This window comes from Chelonia mydas, chromosome 7, assembly GCF_015237465.2.
Source record: "Chelonia mydas isolate rCheMyd1 chromosome 7, rCheMyd1.pri.v2, whole genome shotgun sequence".
NCBI lineage: Eukaryota > Metazoa > Chordata > Testudines > Cheloniidae > Chelonia > Chelonia mydas.
Window position 1 is genome coordinate 122,430,336 of NC_057853.1, and position 24,466 is coordinate 122,454,801.

The 24,466-nt window shown below is 59.9% G+C and overlaps 1 protein-coding gene across 4 annotated transcripts; it reads right to left on the minus strand.

Moving 5' to 3' along the window:
- Positions 1 to 4,270: 4,270 nt before the first annotated feature.
- On the minus strand, positions 4,271 to 22,214 carry MORN4 (MORN repeat containing 4). Of its 4 annotated transcripts, none has more exons than XR_006292061.1 (6): positions 21,871 to 22,054; positions 9,294 to 9,390; positions 7,777 to 7,891; positions 6,114 to 6,223; positions 5,307 to 5,897; positions 4,271 to 5,158 (listed from the first exon to the last, which is right to left on the minus strand). XR_006292061.1 is itself a non-coding variant. In XM_037903858.2 (6 exons), exons 2-6 carry the CDS (start codon positions 19,819 to 19,821, stop codon positions 5,749 to 5,751), a joined length of 477 nt encoding a protein of 158 aa, XP_037759786.1. In that variant the 5' UTR covers positions 19,822 to 19,903; positions 21,871 to 21,908; the 3' UTR covers positions 4,271 to 5,748. The 4 variants fall into 4 exon arrangements, 3 of the variants coding, with proteins under 3 accessions (XP_037759786.1, XP_037759787.2, XP_037759788.1); XM_037903858.2 differs by adding an exon at positions 19,816 to 19,903 and having other exon boundaries at positions 4,271 to 5,897; positions 21,871 to 21,908; XM_037903859.2 differs by having other exon boundaries at positions 4,271 to 5,897; positions 21,871 to 22,214.
- Positions 22,215 to 24,466: the final 2,252 nt, after the last annotated feature.

Consider the following 24,466-nt stretch of genomic DNA (forward strand, 5'->3'; position numbering starts at 1 on the left):
TTGTTTCCAGGGGGGAACCAGCTCTGGTCCCAGGGAACAGATCTACTAAAGGGTCATCTCCCTGCTCCTCCCACTGTCCACACACGGCCAACACCACATTCCCCCGGCATAATATGGCTTCATCATATTCACACGGTACACCCGGCGGAGGTGCGCCCGGTTCGACAGCTCCACCACATAGTTTATCTCATTGAGCTGCTTGACGACCTTGAACGGGCCGTCCCAGGCGGCCTGTAGTTTGTTCTTTCTCACGGGGATGAGAACCATCACCTGATCCCCGGTGGCGTAGGCACGGGCCCGCGCCGTGCGGTCATACCAGACCTTCTGCTTCTTCTGGGCTCTGGCCAGATTCTCCCTGGCCAGGCCCATGAGTTCAGCCAGTCTCTCTCGGAAGATCAGGACATACTCCACCACTGACTCTCCATCGGGAGTGGCCTTCCCCTCCCACTCGTCTCTCATCAGGTCCAGGGGGCCCCTCACCCTCCTTCCATATAACAGTTCGAAAGGCGAAAATCCGGTAGACTCCTGGGGCACCTCCCTATACGCGAACAGCAGGTGAGGTAAGTACTTGTCCCAACCCTGCGGGTGCTGGTTCATAAAGGTTTTCAGCATCATCTTTAGCGTCCCGTTAAACCTCTCCACCAGCCCATTGGACTGGGGGTGATACGCTGAGGCCCAGTCGTGCCGGACCCCACATTTCTCCCACAAACTCCGGAGCGGGGCCGACATGAAGTTGGACCCTTGGTCTGTCAAGACTTCCTTGGGAAACCCCACTCAGCTGAAAATGGTCAGGAGCGCATCTGCCACGGTGTCTGCTTCAATGGAAGCTAAGGGCACTGCCTCGGGGTAGTGGGTGGCAAAATCTACCACCACCAGAATGTATTTCTTCCCCGACCGGGTCGTCTTGCTGAGAGGCCCCAGGATGTCCATGGCCACCTTCTGGAAAGGCTCCTCTATGATGGGCAAAGGTTTCAAAGGTGCTTTCCCCTTGTCCCGGGACTTCCCCACCCTCTGACAGGGGTCACAGGATCTACTGCCGGACAGTGGTAAAGACCCCAGGCCAGTAAAAGTTCTGTAGCAACCTCTGCCGGGTGCGCCGGATTCCCTGGTGCCCTGCGAGGGGGATGTCATGGGCCAGGTACAGGAGCTTGTGGCGATACTTCTGGGGGACCACCAGCTGCCTCCTGATCCCACAGGACTCCACTTCCCCTGGGGGAGCCCATTCTCGGTACAGGAACCCCTTCTCCCACAGGCACCTCTCCTGGCAACCTCTCCTCATGGTCCGTACCACACTGAGGTCGGCCAGGTCCCTGAGCTTCCACAAGGAGGGATCTTTCCTCAACTCGGCCTGGAACTCAGCAGCTGGAGAAGGGATGGGGCCCGGTTCTCCCTCACTGGCCGGGTCTGAGGCCACAGCCTCTCTGAGCCGTGCCCCTCGGCGCTCCCTCCCCACCCAGGTGCCCTCCCCAAGATCAGGGCGCAGTGCCCCTCACTGGCTCTGGCTATGGGTCACAACCAGGGCGGTCTGGGGTTTGCTTGGCCAGTCCTCTAGGTCCCCCACCCCATCAAAACCTCGGTGGGCAAATGGTGGTGTACCCCCATATCCTTGGGGCCCTCCTTGGGCCCCCATTTCAGGTGCACCCTTGCCACAGGCACCTTGAATGGGGTCCCGCCCACCCCCGTCAGGGTCAGGTAGGTGTTGGGCACCACCTGATCTGGGGCCACCACCTCAGGCCGGGCCAGAGTCACCTCCGCGCCCATATCCCAGTATCCCTTGACCTTCCTCCCATCCACCTCCAGGGGAACAAGGCATTCTTTCCGGAGGGACAGCCCCGCGCCCACCCCGTAAACCAAGTACCCTGAGTCCAGAGTCTCCAGCCCCTGGCAGAGCTGGCCGGGGGTACTCTTCCCTCCCGAGCAGGTGGTAAGCTGGCAGCCCCCCTTTCCCGGGCCGTCTGCCCCTCGTCCAGCTGGGTCCCTACCCAGTTAACCCTGGGTAGGTTGGGTCTGCTCAGTCTGTCCCTGAGCCTGGGGCACTGGGTCTGTACATGGCCTCTCTGGCCACAGTGATAGCAGCTCAGGTCACGTTGGTCCCCTCAAGCGGGTCGGAGGGGCCCGAAGCCAGGCGTTCCCCTCGGGAGGGGGTTCTCCCTATTTCCCCGCTGGGAGGCCCCATGGTGACTCTCTCTCTGCATCGGGGGGGGCCTGTTCTTTTGGGACTCCTCCCGGCTACCCCCTGACCGACTGTTCACAAACTCGTTGGCCAGCTGCCCTGCGTGCTGGGGGTTCTCTAGCTTTTTGTCCACCAGCCACAGCCTCAGGTCGGAAGGGCACTGTTCATACAGGTGCTCCAGTACGAACAGGTCAAGCAGGTCCTCTTTAGTTTGGGCCCCCGCTGTCCACTTGCGGGCATATCCCTGCATCCGGTTGACCAGTTGTAGGTAGGTGGCCTCAGGCGTTTTACGCTGACTCCGGAACCTTCTCCGGTACATCTCGGGGGTCAGCCCAAACTCACGGAGCAGGGCCTGTTTGAACAGTTCGTAGTCCCCTGCCTCCGCCCCTGTCATTTGGCTGTTCACCTCCACGGCTTTGGGGTCCAGTAAGGGGGTGAGAAACTGGAGCCTGTCTGCAGGGTCAACCCTGTGCAGCTCGCAGGCCTTCTCAAAGGCCGTCAGGAAGCTATCTGTGTCCTCCCCCTCCTTCCGCTGGGCCAGGAAGCACTTATCAAAGCTCCTTGCAGTCTTGGGTCCCCCCGCACTCACCGCAGCCGGGGCCCCACTGCTCCTCAGCCTGGCCAGCCCCAGTTCATGCTGTCTCTGCTTCTCTTCATGCTGCCTCTGTTTCTCCTTCTCCTCCTGCTCATGCCGGCATTGTCTCTCCTTCTCCTCCCGCTCATGCTGACGTTGCCTCTCCTTTTCCTCCTGCTCATGCTGACACTGCTTTTCATGATCCTCCAGCTCCCTCATTTTCATCTCCCTCTCCCATTCCAGCCGCCTCCGCTCCAGGGATGGGGAGCTCCGCCGGGAGGATCCCCTGCTGGCTGCCAGGGTCAGGGTGCCCTCGGTATTCGCTGGGCTTCCCCCAACCCCTCCCCTAGGCATAGGTAGGAAAGATCTCGGGGTGTCCTTGGCAGCAGTCTGACCCCTCCCAGCCCGGTCAGGCCCCAGGGCCCACGCTGTGTCCACCGGGCGGCTTCCCTCGGGGACAGGGATCGGGTCATCCAAGCGATCCTTCTCCTCCAACTGGGCAATCAGCTGTTCCTTGGTGGACCTCCCGATGCGCAGCCCCCTCTGCCTGCACAGCTCCACCAGGTCGCTCTTAAGGCGTTTAGCGTACATCTCCCTGCTGGCCACTCACAGGCCGGGCAGCTTTCCACGGTTTCCAGGAAAAGCCCCTCGTGTGCCAGGCCTTCTTGAGGTCACCACCTCTTTGCCAGGGTCGAGCTGCAGACTCCTCCGCCCCTGGGACCGCTCGCTGCAATCCCCTGGGGGACCCTGTTACTGCAAAAGTCCTTCTCTCTGGTCACACACTCCCAGGGGTTAACCGCCCCCTGAAACCATCTCTCTCTGAATCTTCAACATGTCTGGTCCCCGTCAATCCCCCTTCGTTTTACTGTTCCCCAGTCACTTACTGCAGGAAACGCCGTTCACGGGGTGCAGTAGATCCCACTGCTACCACCAGTTGTCACAGAGTGTGGGGGAGTCCAGGCCCTGCTCCCCTCTTCCTGGGATTCACTGAGACTCTCAGCCAGCCAGTAAAGCGGAAGGTTTATTGGACAATAGGAACACAGTCCAAAACAGAGCTTGTGGGTACAACCAGGACCCCTCAGTCAAGTCCTTCTGGGGGGCAGGGAGCTTAGACCCCAGCCCTGGGGTTCCTTGTGTTCCACCACCCAGCCCTAAACTGAAACCAAAAACCCACGTAGCAGGCTCTCTCCTGCAGCCTTTGTCCAGATTCCGGGGCAGAGGTGTTACCTCCCCCTTCCCCTCCTGGCTCAGGTTACAGGCTCTAGGGTCTCTCATCCCCAGGGAAACCCCCCTGCCCCATTCCCAGGTCAACACTCCCCCCTCCCTGCTGTATCACAGGGGGCAGTGACCGTGAGGGGGGGAGGGGAATGGGGGCCCCTCCCCGGGCCCCTCCCTGTGCTCAAACCTGGGAAGGGCTGGGGGGAAAACCCCTGGGGGGTCACCTCCCCCAGCTGGGTGATGAAGGGAGGGATGGGCAGGCCTGGCCCCAGCCCACCTCACAGAACCACACACAGCAGGGCAGGTTTGGCAACGCGGTTTATTCGCCGAGGCCCCGCGGGGGCGGCGCGGTGCAGGACACAGCAAGGCACGAGGGCGGCAGCAGCATGGAGCGGGCAGTTCACATGCACCCCGCTCTGCGAGGAGACGGCTCTCAGCCGGGCCTGGCCCCGGGCTCCCTTCCTGCACCAGCACCACGAGTGACAGCTACTGCTCCCAGCAGAGAACCGACACTGGAGACAAGCAGGCCGCGTGGGGGGAGTCCCGTGTGCAGCTCTGCTGGTGCCCCCCATCCTGCTCGCTGCCCTGGCTCCCCCACCTCACACTGCTGGTGCCCCTCAGCCCCTGCTCCTCCTCGCCCCGCTGGGCTCCAGCACAGCTCTGCCCCTTGCCCTGACCTGCAGCCCCCCAGACACTGGCACAGACACGGTCCCATCACGGCAGGCCCCAGTGCTCACTAGGGCTGAATGGAGACTAAGTCCCCAGTCGGTTCAAGGGACAGCGGGAGCGCGAGAAGCTCACTCCAGGCAGTGCAGACCCCCAGCGCCCGGTGCCTGCCGGAGCCCTTGGCACCAGCCCCACAGTGCGGCCTGTCAGCACAGCAATGAGGGAGGAGGCTGAGACGCTTGGAACCATGGGCATGGCTCAGGGCTGGGGCTACACAGTGCCCCCTGATCACAGCCCTGGCCTGAACCTGTGTCAAGGCACTGACAGGCAATAGTGACCAGACAGCCCCCGGGACACAGAGAGGCCAGCTGGGAGGAGACCTGGGCCTGCTCAGGCCATACGCCCTTGGGAGAGCTGAGGGGGAGGCACGGGCCATGGGGCCAGGATGCCCAGAGCAAGGGAAGGGGTGGGGGGGCTTGCCCTGCCCCCAGCATCAGGACAAAAAGGGGCAGGGAGATACCAGCTCCCTGCCACAGCCACCATACCCCACCAGTGAATTCAGGCCTGGGTCAGCAACCTGCTGGGGAGGGGCACTATTCCCGCTGAGCTTGGGGGGCACAGACTGGGCACTAGCTTGGGGGGCACAGACTGGGCACTACCCCCAGCCCATCATGCCTGGCTTTGGGAAAGCAGGTGCAGCAGCTCCCAGCTACATCCCCTGCTAACCACAGGCACCACGGCCCTGGCAGATTGCCCCTCCACTGCCCCACACAGCCCAGCAGCAGGGGGCTGTGCCCAGGGGTCTGTATGGAGGGCCCTGCGGTACTGCTTGCCCCAAGGCAGTGAGCACAGCCCCAGGGAAGGGGGTCTCCTGTCTCCCCCCAGTGGGGGGCAGCACTCAGAGCCCCCAGGATCCGGGAGGTGGGCACTCAGAGGAAGTTCTGTAGCCAGCAGGAGGGAGGTGGCCAGCTATGCTGGGGCCTGTGACAAGCTGTGCCAACGCACCCCCCCCGCCCCGGCTGGGCACCGCAGCTCCTGCCCCACAGGCTCTTGGAAGCCAGGCCGGCCAGCGGCAGGAGGGGCCGTGGGTGGGCGGCGGAGTCCCGTGGCACCACGGTCACGCCGGGAGGTTGTGTGCGGACTTGGAGGCACTTTGAGCTCTCTGGATCACGGCCGGGCACTTCTCCCGCCGCAGCAGCTTGTTGTTCTCAAAGAAGCCCTCGCTGCGGGGCACCCCATGGGAGCCGTCGGGGAAGGTCAGGAGCCCTGGGGGAGGGAAGAGCAGGGAGTCATGGGGAAGGGAGCTGCACACACCAGGGAGGGGCAGGGCGGTGGGAGAGCAGGGTCTAGGAGTGGGGCAGCAGGGAGCAATGGGGGCCATGCTGGAGAACAGGGCTGCCTGCCTGGCTCTGCCCAGACTGTTCGTCCCGCTGCTCTTGCTGGCAGGGGCTGCGGCTGCTCACGGGGGCTGCCTGGACTCACCGAAGCCGTCCACACGCCCGCTCCTGAACTCGCCCTCGAAGGTCATCGAGTCGTAGCGCGTGAAAACTCCGACGCCATTGAACTTCCCCTGCACGAACTCCCCCTCGTACCTGCGCAGACAGACAGCCCCGCAGCGTCAGGCTCCCCTCCTGTGCCCCCGCAGCGTCAGGCTCCCCTCCTGTCCCCCGCAGCGTCAGGCTCCCCTCCTGTCCCCCGCAGCGTCTGGCTCTCCGCCCGCGCCCCTGCCCCGCAGCATATCAGTCCCCACCTACGCTGCAGTGCCAGACTCCCCGCCTGCCCGCGCCCTGCCCCGCGAGGCTCCCCGCCTGCCCCCCCGCCCCTCCGCGTGAGGCTCCCCGCCTGCCCCCCAGCCCCTCCGCGTGAGGCTCCCCGCCTGCCCGCGCCCTGCCCCGCAAGGCTCCCCGCCGCCCCCCCGCGTGAGGCTCCCCGCCTGCCCGCGCCCTGCCCAGCGAGGCTCCCCGCCTGCCCCCCCGCCCCTCCGCGTGAGGCTCCCCGCCTGCCCCCCAGCCCCTCCGCGTGAGGCTCCCCGCCTGCCCGCGCCCCGCCCCGCGAGGCTCCCCGCCTGCCCCCCCGCCCCTCCGCGTGAGGCTCCCCGCCTGCCCGCGCCCTGCCCCGCGAGGCTCCCCGCCTGCCCCCCCGCCCCTCCGCGTGAGGCTCCCCGCCTGCCCGCGCCCTGCCCCGCGAGGCTCCCCGCCTGCCCCCCAGCCCCTCCGCGTGAGGCTCCCCGCCTGCCCCCCCGCCCCTCCGCGTGAGGCTCCCCGCCTGCCCGCGCCCCGCCAGCCCACCCGCACCATAAGATTAAACTCGATAAGTTTATGGAGGAGATGGTATGATGGGAGAACATGATTTTGGCAATTAATTGATCTTTAAATATTCATGGTAAATAGGCCCAATGGCCTGTGATGGATGTTAGATGGCATGGGATCTGAGTTACTACAGAGAATTCTTTCCTGGATATCTGGCTGGTGAATCTAGCCCATGTGCTCAGGGTTCAGCTGATTGCCATATTTGGGCTCTGGAAGGAATTTTCCTCCAGGGCAGATTGGAAGAGGCCCTGGAGATTTTTCGCCTTCCTCTGTAGCATGGGGCACGGGTCACTTGCTGGAGGATTCTCTGCTCCTTGAAGTCTTTAAACCACAATTTGAGGACTTCAATAGCTCAGACATAGGTGAGAGGTTTATCGCAGGAGTGGGTGGGTGAGATTCTGTGGCCTGCGTCGTGCAGGAGGTCGGAATAGATGATCAGAATGGTCCCTTCTGACTTTAGTATCTATGAATCAGGCACCCCGGCCACACCCCGCCAGCCCCAGCCTCACAGCTGCTCAGGCATGGGACACTGGGGCGCGCTTACACCCGACACCCGCAGGAGCTGGCAGCGCCAGTCCACAGCAGCCCTGCGGGCAGGGAGTGTGGCTGCGCCCCCAACAGGCTAATGGAGGAGCAGCACCCACAGGTTCCAGAGCTGAAGGGGGAGGGCGAGTAAGCAGGAGCAGAGAGGAGAGGGTCTCCGTGGGGTGAGAGGGTACAGACATGACTCAGCACCAGCACCCCTCAGCCATCCCCAGTCCCCACGGAAGAGAAAGGCCAGTTGCCCCAAGCTGCCCAGGCCGCTCAGGGCAGACCCAGCAAGGCGCTGTACCAACCTGGAGCCATCGGAGAAGGTGAGCACGCCGCAGCCATGGAAGAGCCCATTCTCAAAGTGACCCAGGTAGGTGCTGCCATCCGCAAACGTTAGCTGGCCAACGCCGTGCCTGCGGCCTAGGCAACAAGAGCGGGCAGTGTCACCAGCGCCCGCAGCCCGGGGAAGGGGCCACAGGGCCCATCCCCCCAGAAGGGGACCAGAGGGACAGATGCAGGGTTGGGCAGGGCACTGCTGGGATGTGGGCAGGGCAGGGCAGTGCTGGGGGGCATAGAAGCCTCACTTGGGCTCCACAGGACCATATGGGAAAACCCAGGGCTAAGCTTGCTCCCAGAGCTGGCCCAGCTGGGGAGGTTTGGGTTGTTCCCAGCCAGGCTCAGCGGGGTCCATCTCTTCCTGGGGCCCGTGCTCAGATTCTAACTATTGCCAGACAGAGCCAGGAACCCCAGCACTCACGGCTGCTCTGCCGGTGCCCAGGGGCAGGCAGGAGGGAGCCCGAGAGATTCAGGGGAAGGCAGCTTGTATTCACGGCTGGGCTCTATGCAATCAGCTCCCCAGGTCAGTGGGGCAGGAGGGTTTGGACTTTGTTACAGCAGCCTCTCCCGCCCTCCCTGCCTGCCCCGCCAGGGCCAATCCACGCATGGGGCAGGCATCTGCCATTCACCAGGACACACAGGAGGGTGAAGGGAGAGGAGGAGGAGGGGACCACAGGGGCGTCCCGACAGGGCACATTTATGGTCCACACTGGTAGGAAGCTGCCGGGTGCCAGGGCAGACATCCCCAAACACAGGCTGCTCCAGGGCTGCTGCCAGCTTTCCCGGTGCCATGGCAGGGCTGCCTGGGCAGGGCGCATGCAGCTCAGGAATCCCCAGGCCCGAGCCAGTGGGGGGAGAGGTCACTCGGCCTGCTCTCATCCCTTAGAGGAATGGCAATTGCCAGAGGGGCTTGGACCCTGGGGGCAGTGTCTGGCAGTGCTGCTCAGCAGCCAGAAGTGACGCGTGCTGTATAGACAGACCCATCTCTCCCCACAGCACACCCGGCTGCCCAGAGGGGGCAGCCCCAACACTGCCAGGCACAGGGCTCCTGGCAGCCAGTGGTCCCACAGGGACACACTGCTCTTCTCCAGTGACATGGGCTAAGGCCAAGGGGGGAGGCAGGAGATCAGGCTGCCCTGTCCCAGGAGTTGGGGAGCAGACAAGGGCCTGGGGAGGGCAGGGGCAGATGCTGTCTGGGGAGAACTTGGGTTACTGATTTTTAAGGGCCTGGCACCAGGAGCCTTGTCACATAGGGAGGGGCAGGCTCCCCTCTCCCAGCAGCCCTGGGAAGGAGGGCACCATACAACCTGTGGGATCGATTGGAGAAGGTGCCTCTCCCAGCCCCGCCTGCAGGGGAAGCTGGCAGGCTGTGCCCAGCACAGATGGCAGGGGCTGTTTGCAGCTCATCTGGGTGGAGCCAGGGGAGGGTAATGGAACAGGCCAGCTGGGAGACACAGCCGGGCCATGGCACTGCACCCCTGCTCACCTTCCTTCCACTCTCCGCAGTACTCCTCCCCACTGGAGTAGGTGAAGGAGCCCTTGGTCAAGGTCATGCTGCCAGGTCCTGGAGGGTGAGATGACACCTGCAAGGAAGGGGCAGGTGAGAACACCCAGTAGGTGCTGGGGGGGAGACGCACGTTGCTGGCTGGCTGGGAGCCTGCTGGATGTGCAGGGCCCAGGTTATGTTGTTTGCCATTGTTCTGAGGCCTCACCCTGACCCTAGTGCCCTGCTCCAGGCCAGGCTGCATGAAGCTCTCCCTCTGCCCAAAGCATGTCCCATCCCCACAGCTCCCTGCGTTCCACGCCCAGTGCAAGCTCCTTGGCCTCTGCCTAGCACCAGCCGGCACTTCCCCATTCCCTTTGGATCTCTCGGCTCTCCTCCCAACCCCAGTGCCTCTCTGAGGCTTGTCACTAGGACCCACCAGCTGGACTGACCTGCCAGGGGATGCCTCTCTGCACACTGCTAGTCAGGAGATGACGGGGGCTGAGCCCCCTTGGGCCAGCGGCCCTTCCAGCTGACCTGACATTGCATCTTCCATCGCCACGCTGCAGCCCCCAGATGGGCTGGCAGCTGCCTAGACCGGGGGAGGAACGAGCCCTGTAACCGTACAGACCTCCCTCCCCTGAGCAGATAAGATGCCTGCGTGGGCAGGAAGGCTAAGGAGCTCCCTGCAGGTAAAGATGGCACCTCTGGATTGGGAGCTGAGGAGGAACAGACTTCCTGCTCTGAGTTAGGGACTAAGCTCTCGCTGGATTCCGCAGAGCGAAGAACTCTGCGCCAAGCTGAGCACCAAGGGATGGGGGAAGGCGTATGCCATGTCGCTCTCTGTGCACGGCTGAGCGAGCGTGGGAGCCGGCTCTGCCCAGCGTTTCAGGGCCAGCTCACAGCCAGCTTTACAGTTTGAATGACTCTGGAGTCAACTGTCGTACGCCAGTTGAGATATGGCCAGTCGCCTGAGCCTCAAAATACCGGGGGACTTGCTGACTGCCTGGACAGACTCCTGGATTTGGGGCCTACAGTGTCTGCAGTGGGCAGGCTCTCATTTGCATAAGGGAGACCTAATCAAGCCCTTTTGGAGATCCTGTGATCTTGGGTGAGGAGGGCCCCATTCTGATTTACTGAGGGGCTTCCAAAGGGGAGAAGGCAGCCAGGCCACCCTTTGGTTGCCTGTCCTGGCTGCTCCTGTCCAGGAGCCTCTGGCCACCTGATTCCACCATGCCTGAGGAGAGGCTTGTGCTTCCCCCACCCTCCCACCTGGCCAGGGAAGGGTAGGAGTCTTTGACACCTGCCAGCAAGTAATCTCTAGGAGCCAGCAAGAACTTCTGAATTAGTGATAAATGCACTGGGTATTACCCCATCCCAGCTTCCAGTGGCTGAACCAACCGAGAGTCATGACAACCATCCTGCGCAAGAATCAACCTTTGGGGTTTGCTCTTCTCTTCCAACTTACCAGCAGAGGGTTGCCGCTACCCCCGCATTTGTGCACGTAGGGTTTAAGCTCCAGCACATGGCTGGTAGCAAGCACACAGGTGTGCAGTGGGGCTGGGCCCCAGAGAAGTTAGAGGAGAGTGGCACCTGTTCAACAGCTCCTCAAACACCTGAGTGCCCTAGGGGAAACAACCTCCTTGCCTAGGAGGTCACACGCATATCTCCTGGGTTAGGAGCTCTGTGTTTAATCCTGAGAACTCACCTGGTTTTCACCTACATTTGTCATTTGAATTGTAAATGAAATGTCCCAACAGAACACGGAACTGCCTGCGGATTTGGCTGGGGAGTGATTTTGGCCCTCCCTGAATCACTATTTGTCAGGAACAAAGCTATCGACTGGCATGGAGATTCATAATCCTGCCAACTTGGGGCTGACAGCTACGCAGGACGGCTGCCTTCCCACAGTATCACGCAGATCTCAGAGGGAACTGTTGGATTAAATAACCTGGATTGTTACTGTGACGAAGCGGGACTGTTCTTAATGGTTCCTCTGAATATTGTGGGGGTGCCTCAGTTTCCCCTAGGCAGTTCTTAAGTATCTAGGTGGTGGGATAAGGGTGTATGATCATTGCAGAGCCCTAGAGGGCAGGTATGTGCAGGGGTCTGGACACAGACAATGGCCGACACCCTGTTTCCTGGCCACTGATGGCCTGGCCCTTCCCCCCTGCAAGGTGAGAGCTAAAGGGTTGGAGAACAAAGGAATCAGGTGACCTCCTGGCCCCGGAAAAGGACAAAGCCCAGAGGAGGAGGGGCTGGCGGGAGTTTCAGTTTGGGGCTGGTTGGGACATGGAGTGAAGGGCAGACGTGGTTGTCTGGCTCACTGCCCCCCAAAATGGACCCAGCTGAGGGGTCCTGTTCTCTGCACCTACAAGCTCTGTTTTAGACCATGTTCCTGTCGTCTAATAAACCTCTGATTTACTGGCTGGCTGAGAGTCACGTCTGACTGCGAAGTTGGGGTGCAGGACCCTCTGGCTTCCCCAGGAGCCCTGCCTGTGCGGACTCGCTGTGGGAAGCGCACGGTGTGAGAAGGGGATGTTGAATGCTCTGAGGTCAGGCCCTGGAAGGTGGAAGCTGTGTGAGCTGTTTGCCCTGGAGACAGTCTGCTCACAGGAAGGCGACTGCCTCAGAGTCCTGACTGGCTTCATGGGGAGCAGTTCCAGAGCATCGCCCAGGGACTCCGTGACAGTTACATTAATTTGCTTGCTACTAACCCACGTTCTCAATGTGACTTGTCCATGCTTTTTGCTGAATTTAGTAAATAAAATAGAATCATCAAATATCAGGGTTGGAAGGGACCCCAGGAGGTCACCTAGTCCAGCCCCCTGCTCAAAGCAGGACCAGTCCCCAATACATTAACTGGAGACCTGCCTGGTTTGGTTCTTTCTTCCCCAGATGTCAGGTTCCAGACCTGCAAAGTCCCAAGGTAAATAAGAGGAAACTGTGCCCCACGAGGTGCTGGTCCATAGAACGGCCCCATAACCCTCCCATAAATGGCAGGTGTACAGGGACACTGCTGGGTTTTGAGGGAAAAACTGACTTCTGTATTAACAGATCCTGTCAATAGCAATGTAGAACCAACCATTGGGGTCTGGGGGGGTGGGGGGGATTTCCAGCCAGCCAAGCTACCAGCTGACCAGTTCTCCATAACAACTCTAGACTCTTCACGCCCCAATGGAGAGTCACAGCAAGCACAGAGGCAGGATGTTTGCACACAGCCAGGTGTACACCAAAGGCCAGGTGTATCAGGTGCTGAATATAAGCCTGGGGAGAGGAGAATAAACCAGCAGAGCCGGGCAAACGCCTTCTGTGAAAGGCTGGATTTGACTAGGAACTCCATGGCCACGGGGATATCAACCATCTCCCCAAGGCCTGGGATCATGCACTGGGAGACTGCAGGGAGAGGAGGGTTAGTGGGCCCTCTCAGTCCTTGCATTAGGGATTGCATTCACCAGTTCAACTCTGTGCTTCACATGGACACAGGGCTAACCCTGGCCAGATGGCCTGACATGTCCACACCAGGGGCTAAGTCACGTTAGTTAACCCTTTGTGGTTCCCCAGTGTAGACCTGGGTTGTGGGAGGCTGAGGGAGAGCACTCCCCTGTATTTGCTAGCTTGCCAGATGGCTCAGGGAGCAGGGCCCAGCCACCTCCTGGGTGTTACTGATCCTCTCTCAATAAGGTTGAGGCTGGGCCTCACTGAGGCTGTGTATCCTAGATTGCTGCTTGGAGAATCTTGCACAGACTGCCCTGGAAGAGGAGTCCGACATCTTGCCCAACCCAGGCCTTGGTCAGAAGGGCACAGACTATGGCTCCTGTCCCTGGAGGTGCCCTGTGCTGGGACCAGAGCGGACTCCAGGAAATGCCGAAGGCCCACGGAGGAGAGGGGAGTCTGAGAGCTGGGCACCGGTGACCGCCTCAGGGCAGAAGATCCCTGCTCCTCAGCTAGCAGCGACCGGTTTGTGTGCTCGGTTCAGGTTGCTATTGCCTGTGGCTTTTGTTTCATCAGCCTGGAGTCAAAGCCCAACAGGGCTGCACCTCCATGAACCAGGGGAACCTCCATCTCACTCGAAGGGCAAGGATCCCTGCTCTGTCCTCCCAGACGGAGCTGCTCCCTCGAGGCACAGGGCTCCTGCTGAGTATCAAAGGCCACCTCCCGTCCCTATCTAATGAAGTGCTCCGATGCAGGGAAGGGCAGGCAGAGGACACTCTCTGGCCCTGGCAATGAAATCACGGCTGCTGATGTAGGATGTCCCACTGGCTCCCAGCACTGACACCTGTTGTGGCTCTGCCCCAGTAACTATCAAACCCCCTGCCAGGGCTGTGCCGGCAGCACTCCCGCTTCCCAGAGGAGGGAGGGAGAAATCTGGCAGCCACGGAGCTCAGGCTGCCAAGGGGAGGAGGGGGCGAGAGGTGCCAGGATAGTTCTGGAGGGTGCTGCATGAGCAGTAGTGGTGCCCCCGACTTCCCAGTGGGCCTCTGCTCTGCCCTACAGGACCCCAGTAGGGGTGAGAGGACAAGGGGGCTAATCAGTGACCCTTGTGGTCGTGAGTCTCCGATAACCCATCGATTCATTTCTCACAAGGGCCATTGGACTGAGAGCCTGGCGTGCCAAGCTCTGGAGCCCATTGCCAATGCAATCCCAGGGCTTCTCTACTCAGACTTTGACCAACCAGTAAGACTGAGAACCGGGCCTCCCAAGGCCTCAGTGCAGTACCGGGGAGGGGAGGGGAGAGAGCTTCCAGCACCAGAGTCCCCGCTTCCTACCCCAGCTCCTCAGGGCAGCGCAATTAGAAATGCAGATTCAAAAGGAGCCAAGTGGAGAACCAGGTCCTCTTGGGGATTCTTTGGGTCAGGCCCTTGGACAGTAACCATGCCCACGTGGAGATCACTGAGAGAGGAGCAGAGATTTGCTGGGGTCATGCTGGACTCCAGCAAATGGAGAGAGGGTCGAACACGGCTTTTCCAGCTCAGAGGTCAGTGAGTCTGTAAGTCCCAGCTGCACTTTGCCCTGGAGAGAGACGACTTTACTCTGCTCATTTCAGTGAGGACAGGGAGTGGCGAGAAGAGGACTCTGCCAGGTTATCACGGAGTCCCCGGGCGATGCTCTGAAACTGCTCCCTACAAAGCCAGTCAGGACTCTGGGGAAGTCTCCTTTCTGTGAGCATCCTGTCTGCAGGACCCACAGCTCACACAGCTTCCACCTTCCTGGGTCTGACCTTGGAGCATTCAGCATCCTCTGCCCCTCCGTGCGCTTCCCACAGCGAGTCCGCCCAGGCAGGGTCCTGGGGAAGCCAGAGGGTCCTGCCCCCCAACTCTGCAGTCAGACGTGACTCTCAGCCAGCCAGTAAAACAGAGGTTTATTAGACGACAGGAACATGGTCTAACACAGAGCTTGTAGGTGCAGAGAACAGGACCGCTCAGCTGGGTCCATTTTGGGGGGCAGTGAGCCAGACAACCACGTCTGCCCTTCACTCCATGTCCCAGCCAGCCCCAAACTGAAACTCCCTCCAGCCCCTCCTCCTCTGGGCTTTGTCCCTTTCCCGGGCCAGGAGGTCACCTGATTCCTTTGTTCTCCAAAAAGAAAAGGAGTACTTGTGGCACCTTAGAGACTAACCAATTTATTTGAGCATAAGCTTTCGTGAGTAGCTACTCACGAAAGCTTATGCCCAAATAAATTGGTTAGTCTCTAAGGTGCCACAAGTACTCCTTTTCTTTTTGCGAATACAGACTAACAGGGCTGTTACTCTGAAACCTTTGTTCTCCAGCCCTTCAGCTCTCACCTTGCAGGGGGGAAGGACCCAGGCCATCAGTTGCCAGGAGACAGGGTTGCTGCCATTCTCTGTGTCCAGACCCGTGCACACACCTGTCCTCTAGGGCTCTGCAATGATCATACACCCTTACCTCACCACCTAGATACTTAAGAACTGCATAGGGAAAACTGAGGCACCCCCACAATATTCAGAGGATACATTAAGAACAGTCCCACTTCGTCACATCTCTCCCCCCTCTGAGATCGAACTGAGCGGGGTCACTTTAGGCGTTGACCTGGGGAAGTTCGAAGCCACCAACGTTCCCATGGATGCCCCAGCATCTCTCCCATTCCTTGGTAGGAGTTACACCAGGCCCTTCCAGTTTCACGCCCTCCCTTAGGTCGGGGGTGGTCAATAGCACTCGCAGGCTGCATGTGGGAAGGTTTATGTGGCCCGAGCCCTTTGGCCACCCCCAAAACCCCAGGGGGTCAAACTGGGATTGGGTCGTCTCCCCAATAAGCTGGCCAAACACAGCCACTTGGTTATAGAACCGTTTAACTTTCTTAACAGCTTTCACTTCATCTGAGACCTTCTCAAAGCTATCCACGCTGGATCTTTCAACAGAAAAGTCAGTGGATCCATTCACAGCAGAAAATTTCTGGCTGTTAGGAACTGAAACTTTCTTGATTAAATCACTTTCACACCCTTCAGTGGCAGTAAACTGCTTGCAAAGACTCCATGAGGATTCCTTTCCCTAGGGGCTTTCTATGCAACAATTCACCCCTCCCAGAAATTCTGCCTTTACCCTCTTTACCTAGGGCTTGCTCTAGAGGAACACTTTCCTGAGCAACAACAGACTCTTTCTGGGTCTCCCTTACATCCAGAATCACCTCTGGCCCATCCGGCGGATTCCTACACAATCCCCTTTCAGGCAAACTTGCAGACTTCCGAGATAAAAGGTCAGAAGCATTCGCCTTCCCTTTGCCACACACAAGTTCAGGAATCTTTTCCTTCTTGCTACAGGTTTCCACACCCTCAGTAGGTAACATAATCAAATCACCTTTCTGCTCTCCTTGTGCCCTGGCTAGGATCTCACCCTGATTAGACAGAGTTGCTGCACCCTTTCCTAACAACACACTAGCAACAGGCAAAATACAAGCACCAGAATTGTCTGGTCTCTGGGATTTTACATAGACATTAACTGGATGCGACCTAGTTACAGGGCCATTCTCCCGAGCAGACACAAACTTAGGACCATTCCCTTCCTGGGCTTTAGCTGAATCCAGAACCAGCTCTGAGATAACTGCACGACCCTCAACCATCACAGGCTGAAAGGCCCTTTCTGTCTGCTCCACAGACCAAGAAGAGCCGGACACACTTTCTCCTTTCCCAGACACACAGCTTGGGATCTCATTCCCCTTGTCCCAGCACACAAGGCTGGTCACAGACAACTGCTTGGAGATCAGGGTAGCTCCCTCCATAGGCAAGTCAATACCCCTGACAGACACAGTCACATTTCCTTCACTGTCACAATTCTCCACCCAGGTAATAGGTAAGGTCCAGGGACACTCATCTTCCACTCTCCTCGCCTTCCCACCCTGCTGACTAGACAAAGCCATTAGATCACAAGGCTGCCTAGGCTCATCCAAACTTTCCTTACCAAGCACCTTGCCACTCCCCACAGATACCCTGCCCTGCCTGTGTCTCCCCCCTCTCAGCTGGGATCTCAGCTCCCATTCTGCACAGCGCTGCCCTTGCTGTCCCAGTGGGGGTAGGCAGCGAGCTCGCTGCTTTCCTCACTGCATCAGAGCCAGCGGGAGCCCCCTCTCTGGTGTGCAAGGGGGCGGGGAGCATCTCTCTGTCCCACCCAGCCCCAGGGGTCTGGTTACAGGCAGGCAGGTAGCCTGAGCCTTGCGGCTCCTCCCTGCTGCCAGCCAGGTCATCTGCATTTTCACTGACCATTTCCCTCTCCGCCGATTGGTTCCCTGGATTCAAATTCAAACCCTTGGCGGTTACAGGAGCAAGGCCTGGATCCTGTCCCAAAGAGACAGTCACTCCCCAACAGGGTCTCGCAGCTGGTATTCTGGAGAACCCCAACGACCAGCCAGCCCCACCCCTCCTGGGTCTGCACAGGGATCTGGGCCATAGGCAGGGCGAGGGGCTTCGTCCCTGGGACCCTCACCCAGCTCACACAGCTCCTCAGCATCTGAGGCTGCCCCACCCAGGGCCTGACAACAGTTCTCTCTGTCCCAGGATCTCGCCACCCCAGGATTGTCTCCTCATTGAACATCATCTTCCGCTCCCACTGGAGGTCTGAGGGGCCTGACCCCAGGAAACTCCACACAGACATATAGGTTGGGGTCAGGAGTGGGAGCCTGTCCACCTCCCAACCCATCTGGCTGACGGAGTCTATGGCCTTGGGACCCAGCAAGGGAGCTAGACACTGGGGCTTTTCCGCAGGGTCCCCCTGGTTCAAATCGCCAGCCTGCTCAAAGGCAGTGAGGTGGCATCCACATCCCCCACTCCTTAACCAGGGGCAGCAATTTAGTCTCGAGGTTCCCTGCGAAACTGGCCCCCCGGGGTCTATCCCCACTCACCCCTGGGAGGTCCCCTATGTCTCTCCGCTGCCTCTCTGTTGCAGCTCTTTCTCGGGCTCTCGCTGTCTCTCACAGTCCTCTTGCTCTCTCGGACTCAGCTCCAATCCCATCCATCTCCGATCCCCCGATGGGGAACCCGATCATGAAGACCCTCATCTGGTCGGGGACAGGAGTCTTGGGGATGCCTGGCTACCACTCCAGCTGCTCCCAGATCCTGCTATAGCCCCATTTGGGGTCAGGAATCTGTTCCTTAGAGCGGTCATCCTCCTCCAGCTGCACGATGAACTGTGCTTTGGTGAACTTTCCAATGCTCAACCCTCTCTTTCTGCACAGGGTTACAATGTCCTGCTTAAGGAGACGGTGACAGGCCATCACTCCGCTCTTCCCAAGTTGTTATGGACTCACAGGCCTGTGTGCTCTCAGCTCCCCACGGTTTCCAGGGAGAACCCCTAGTGTGCCAGCCCTTCTCGAGGTCACCACCTCTTTGCCAGGGTCGAGTGGCAGACTCCTCCGCCCGTTGGACTGCTCGCTGCAATCCCCAGGGGAACCCTGTTACTGCACAGTCCTTCTCGCCGGTCACACACTCCCATGGGTTAACCGTACCCCAAAACCGCTCCTCTCTGAGCCTTCAGCACGCCTGGTCCTCATCAATCCCCCTTCGTTTTATTGCTCCCCAGTCTCTTACTGCAGGAAGCGCCGTCCACGGGGTGCAGTACATCCCATTGCTGCCACCAGTTGTCATGGAGTTCCCAGGCGATGTTCTGGAACTGCTCCCTCCTTTCTGTGAGCAGCCTGTCTTCAGGACACACAGCTCACACAGCTTCCACCTTCCTGGGTCTGACCTCGGAGCATTCAGCATCCTCTGCCCCTCCGTGCGCTTCCCACAGCGAGTCCGCTCAGGTGGGGCTCCTGGGGAAGCCAGAGAGTCCTGCACCCCAACTCCACAGTCAGACGTGACTCTCAGCCAGCCAGCAAATCAGAGGTTTATTAGACGACAGGAACATGGTCTAACACAGAGCTTGTAGGTGCAGAGAACAGGACCCCTCAGCTGGGTCCATTTTGGGGGGCAGTGAGCCAGACAACCACGTCTGCCCTTCACTCCATGTCCCAGCCAGCCCCAAACTGAAACTCTCTCCAGCCCCTCCTCCTCTAGGCTTTTTTCCTTTCCCCGGGCCAGGAGGTCACCTGATTCCTTTGTTCTCCAACCCTTTAGCTCTCACCTTGCAGGGGGGAATGGCCCAGGCAATCAGTTGCCAGGAAACAGGGTGTCGGCCATTCTCTGTGTCCAGACTCCTGCACACACCTGCCCTCTAGGGCTCTGCAGTGATCATACACCCTTACCCCACCGCCTAGATACTTAAGAACTGCCTAGGGGAAACTGAGGCACCCCCACAATATTCAGAGGAAACATTAAGAACAGTCCCACTTCGTCACACAGGTAGCCAGGAGAGGTGTCACAAATCCACATTCAGCCCAAGGAGCATGCTGCTACCGTGAGAACCACTTAGAAGGCTTTAGCCCTCCCCCCAGTTTCTCTGTTCCCCAGACGTTGTTGTAGTGTCCAAAACCTAGGAAGGGAAACTGACGGCTCTATTCAGAGGGCGGCATCAGTGGTGAAAAATCAGAACCCGTTTCCCCTGGTTCCCTCAGCTTGGGCAGGCGCCGCAGTTTGACTCACAGGCACGTTGGGATTTGAATGTCTTACCCCCACTTTAGTCTCTACTCCATCTCATTTTCCCCTTTCCTTACTCACCAAACCACAATTCCAATCACCATGATACCATACGTGCCGCTAGCCTTCTAGTTCAATTTGCAAAACCAAAAGCCAACACCCAAACAGGCTGTGAGTTTAATCAGTATTTCCATTCAAATCGAGGCTCAGCCACTCATTTGGAAAAAGCTGTTCCTGAGAGAACCATGATTAGCTTGTAATGGCACCAAGAGAAGCCAGAGATGCACCCGCAGCACAGCGCTAGCCTGGTGTGCAGCTCCCATGAGCCATGCTTCCCCGCACACATGCTGCCCCTCTTAGGGACCAGCTCGACAGTTCAAGCTGCAGGCCTTACAATGCAAGCTAAGAGAAAGGGCTTTTTAAAGGGGGAATATACCAGCATCATGCTCTGGGCCGGGGGTGGGCTGCTCCCTCCGAGAGAGAGGATGCTCACTCGCTTACCTCCATGGAAGCTGAGAGCCAGAGAGCTCCCCAGCCAGCAGGATGTATTGTTGGGAAGGATCAAAGCTAGACTGCAGGGGCTTCTTGTCTAGAAGATAGATGGTCCTTAGTCAGTGCCAAGCTGGTAATTGGACTGAGTGCTCTCTGCTGAGGTCATTAACAGCCAGTGCTCTGCTCAGGCTCACAGGCCCCCCATCAGCCTGGAGGAGAGGCCTGGGAGGGGTTGGGGTGGGACACAGAGAAGCACTAGTTTGGATGGCTTCATGGGGAGATACACAGAATCCAGACACCACACTGGAATTCATGATCCAAAGCTGGGGGAGAGAGAAATGGAGCTGCCTGGGGACCATGGATTGTCCTGCCTCCCACAGAAAGAGGCGTGCACCTCTAGTAACAATTCCACCAAGCTGTGAGTGCATCTGGCACGTAATCTACACTGTGTGTGCATGCTAGTCATTGTCTAATGCAATGGTTCTCAACCAGGAGTCCAGGGCCCACCGCGGGGCCACGAGCAGGTTTCAGGTGGTCCATCAAGCAGGGCCGGCATTAGACTTGCTGGGACTCAGAGCAGAAAGCCAAAGCCCCATCGCCTAGGGCTCAAGCCAAAGCCTGAGCAACTTAGCTTCAGAGGTTTGTGGTGGGGCCCCGGACAACTGCCTGGCTTTGCTGCCCCCTGACGCTGGCCCTGGCTTGTATATGCACAAACCCAGTCGTGGCATGGATGGGCCGTGGGATTCTTATAGCCGTTGGGGGGGCCTCGGAAAGAAAAAGCTTGAGAGCCCCGGCCTAATGGGTGCAACAGCCCTTCTAGCAGCAATCTGCCCCCTCCCCACTACAACCGGCCTCAGAGACACTCCAAGCTCCGCCCCCACCCCAGCCGGGCAGCAGTAGATATCCCTGAGAACTGACCCAGAGGTGCCCCTTGCTAGGACAGCCCGGGGCGGAATGACCTCATGTGCCCTCCAAGGAGGCTGAATTCATGCACCCCCCTGAGCTTCCGGAAAAGTGTCACTCAGGTGACCCCACACAAATGACCCCCTGCACCCCACACTCCTGCACCCCAACCCCTCCCCCACCTGCACCCCCAACCCCACACTCCTGCACCCTTCTTCCCCACCCCACCCCCTGCACCTCATCACACCACACTCCTGTACCCCACTCCCACTACTCCGCCTCCATCCCACCACCTGCACCCCCCACTCCTGTACCCCCACTCCCTGCACCCCCACTCCTGTACCCCCACTCCCTGCACCCCCACTCCCACTACTCCGCCTCCATCCCACCACCTGCACCCCCCACTCCCTGCACCCCCATGTCATACTCCTGTACCCCACCCCCCCTACTCCGCCTCCACCCCACCACCTGCACCCCCCACTCCTGTACCCCCACTCCCCCCACCCCATCTCCACCCCTCCCGCACCCCCACTCCTGTACCCCCACTCCCTGCACCCCCACTCCTGTACCCCCACTCCCACTACTCCGCCTCCACCCCACCACCTGCACCCCCCACTCCTGTACCCCCATGTCATACTCCTGTACCCCACTCCCCCTACTCCGCCTCCACCCCACCACCTGCACCCCCCACTCCTGTACCCCCACTCCCTGCACCCCCACTCCCCCCACCCCATCTCCACCCCTCCCGCACCCCCACTCCTGTACTCCACTCCCTGCACCCCCACTCCTGTACCCCCACTCCCTGCACCCCATCTCCACCCCTCCCGCACCCCCACTCCTGTACTCCACTCCCTGCACCCCCACTCCTGTACCCCCACTCCCTGCACCCCATCTCCACCCCTCCCGCACCCCCACTCCTGTACTCCACTCCCTGCACCCCCACTCCTGTACCCCCACTCCCCCCACCCCATCTCCACCCCTCCCGCACCCCCACTCCTGTACCCCCACTCCCTGCACCCCCACTCCTGTACCCCCACTCCCTGCACCCCCACGTCACACTCCTGTACCCCGCTCCCACAACTCCGCCTCCACCCCTCCCTCCTCCTCCTCCTCCTCCTCCTCCACCCCACCCCGGCCCGGCGGCACAGGGGGGCCCCTCACCTGGACTCCGCGTTTCACCACCGGCGCCGCTCCCCACTGGGGGCCCCGGTCCCCATCGACGGCCGTCAGCGCCGCTGGCAGCCCGGCTTCCCGCCCCCCCGGCCCCCCAGCCTCTTGGGCAGCAACACTAGACTCCATCTCCACGTGTCATTGGCTGTTACCATGACAACCCGTAGCAACATGGCTTCTCATTGGCCAGCAGCGCCGGCCCTGTCACCAGTCGCCATCTTTATGAGGGGCAAAGATTCTACCCGAGGATCGTCATCGCTGTGAGCGGCAGAGACTCCCCGCCCCGATCTCGCCATGTTTGTGCGGGGCGCGCCGCAGAACGCCTAGGGCGGCCATGTTTGTGCGGGGCGAGGGAACCTCTGCCTTGGCAAACTGCCTTTCCTCCGCCGGGCACACGAGCGGCCCCGGCCTCCGCTGGCTCCCCGCTCCCCAGCCACCGCCCCTGCAGGGCTGCCAACTTTCCTCGTTGCACAAAACCAACATCCCTTCCCTGGAGCCCCGCCCCGCCCCGCCCCTTCCCTGCTCTCACCCCCTTTCACTGGGCTGGGGCAGGGGGTTGGGGGGCAGGATGGGGCTCAGGGCTGGGGCAGGGGGTTGGGGGGCAGGATGGGGCTCCGGGCTAGGGCAGGGGGTTTAGGGTGCAGGGTGGGGTTTAGGGTGCAGGGTGGGGCTCAGGGCTGGGGTAGGGGGTTGGGGTGCCGGGTGGGGCTCAGAGCTGGGGCAGGGGTTTGGGGTACAGGGCGCAGTCTCTGGGAGGGAGTTTGGATATGGGCTTAGGGCTGGGGCAGGGGGTTGGAGTGCAGGGCGCAGTCTCTGGGAGGGAGTTTGGATATGGGCTCAGAGCTGGGGCAAGGGTTTGGGGAACATGGCGCAGGCTCTGGGAGGGAGTTTGGATATGGGCTCAGGGCTAGGGCAGGGGTTTGGGGTACAGGGCGCAGGCTCTGGGAGGGAGTTAGGATATGGGCTCAGGGCTAGGGCAGGGGGTTGGGGTACAGGGCGCAGTCTCTGGGAGGGAGTTTGGATATGGGCTCAGGGCTGGGGCAGGGGGTTGGGGTGTGGGAGGGTTTCAGGATACAGGGTCCTGGGGGCGCGTACTGCGGCTCCCAGAAAGCGGCCATCAGGCCCCTTCGGCCCTAGGCACATGGGTGGCCAGGGAGCCTCCACGTGCTGTCCTTGCACCCACAGGTGCCACCCCCACAGGGCTGACTGGAGCTGCCAGGGTCCCTTTTCGACCAAGCATTCCAGTGGAAAACCGGATGCTTGGCAACCCTAGCCCTGTTCCCCCGGCCCAGCCTTCTGCCCGGTCCCCAGCCATGGCCCCGTCCCCTTGGTCCAGCTTCCTGCTGGTCCCCAGCCACAGCCCCATCACCCCAGAGTGCCAGGCCCCATATAGCTTTTCAGACCAGATGCACAGGTTAGCATCTTTGGAAGGGCGGCTGCCTCTGAGCCCAGAGAGACACTAGGGCTCAGATGATCGGTATGATCGGTCAGTGTGGTTCCCTCTGGGCAGCTGCCCATGGCCATTTCCAAAATGCCTTCCTGTTTGTGTCTGGACGAGCAGTTGTGGCTAAGGCAGCAGTGGCATTAGGCACCCTCTGGGAACACTGGCATGAATTGGCACAGCTACACATACTGGCCAGCTGTTTATGCGCGGGCACTGCTCCCATTAGCCATGTCACCTGCTCCAAAACCATCAGCCAGACTTCCTGGGCTGAAAATCCCATGGCATGCACAAGTGCCTGGGTTTCCTTGTATGGGGGCGGAAGGGCGGGAAAGGCTAAGGCCTGCACTCATGTGACCATGGTAAAGAATCTCAGAAAGAGTCACTTTCTTCTAACACTGAACAAGGAACTTTATTAGAATGAGGGAAATAGTACTAGCCCTAAAGCCAGTCTGTCACTCCCACAGAGCTCCCGTCCAGAACCTTCCCCAGCCTCCTCCCAGCCTGCCTCCCTGCTACAAAGTTAAAGAACCAGCATGCACAGCCTCACAGGACTGCACATTCTTTAGGCTGGTAGCAGCCTTTCCCCCAGAGAGACCAGGGGGTGGGGGTTGTGGGATTCAGTGTGATTAGAGCCTGCAGTCTGTGGTGCAGAAGAGGTCACAAGTGGGGAGCATCTGTATGAGGGAGGCCTGGTGCTTCCTGTTTGAAAACACCTTTACAGGTGCAGTAGGACAGAAGGAGAAGTCCCAAGAGTGGAGGGAGGCAGTGACATTGACTCAGGGGAACCGGAGTCCCTGCCCATGGATAGATAGTCCTTGCCTCTCTCCAGCTATTCAACCCGCCCGCAGGATGCTGTAGGTGAGCCTCCTTGCATTCAGTGATTCTAAATCAAGTTTGGATGCAATGAGTAGGAGGAGCTTAGGGAAGGGGCGTGGCCAGTGAAGTAAGTGGACAGAGTTTAAAGAAGAGACTGGTCAGTGCAGTGAAGCGGGGATTTGGGGGAAGCGCAGGTTTAGCCCAAAGAACAGGAGTACTTGTGGCACCTCCGAGAGGTTTAGGGAGAGGATGTTGGTGCCTGGGGGGCTAGAAAAGGACGTGGGAATTGCAGGCAGTGGGAGGAGTTTAGGGAAGGGGCGTGACCAG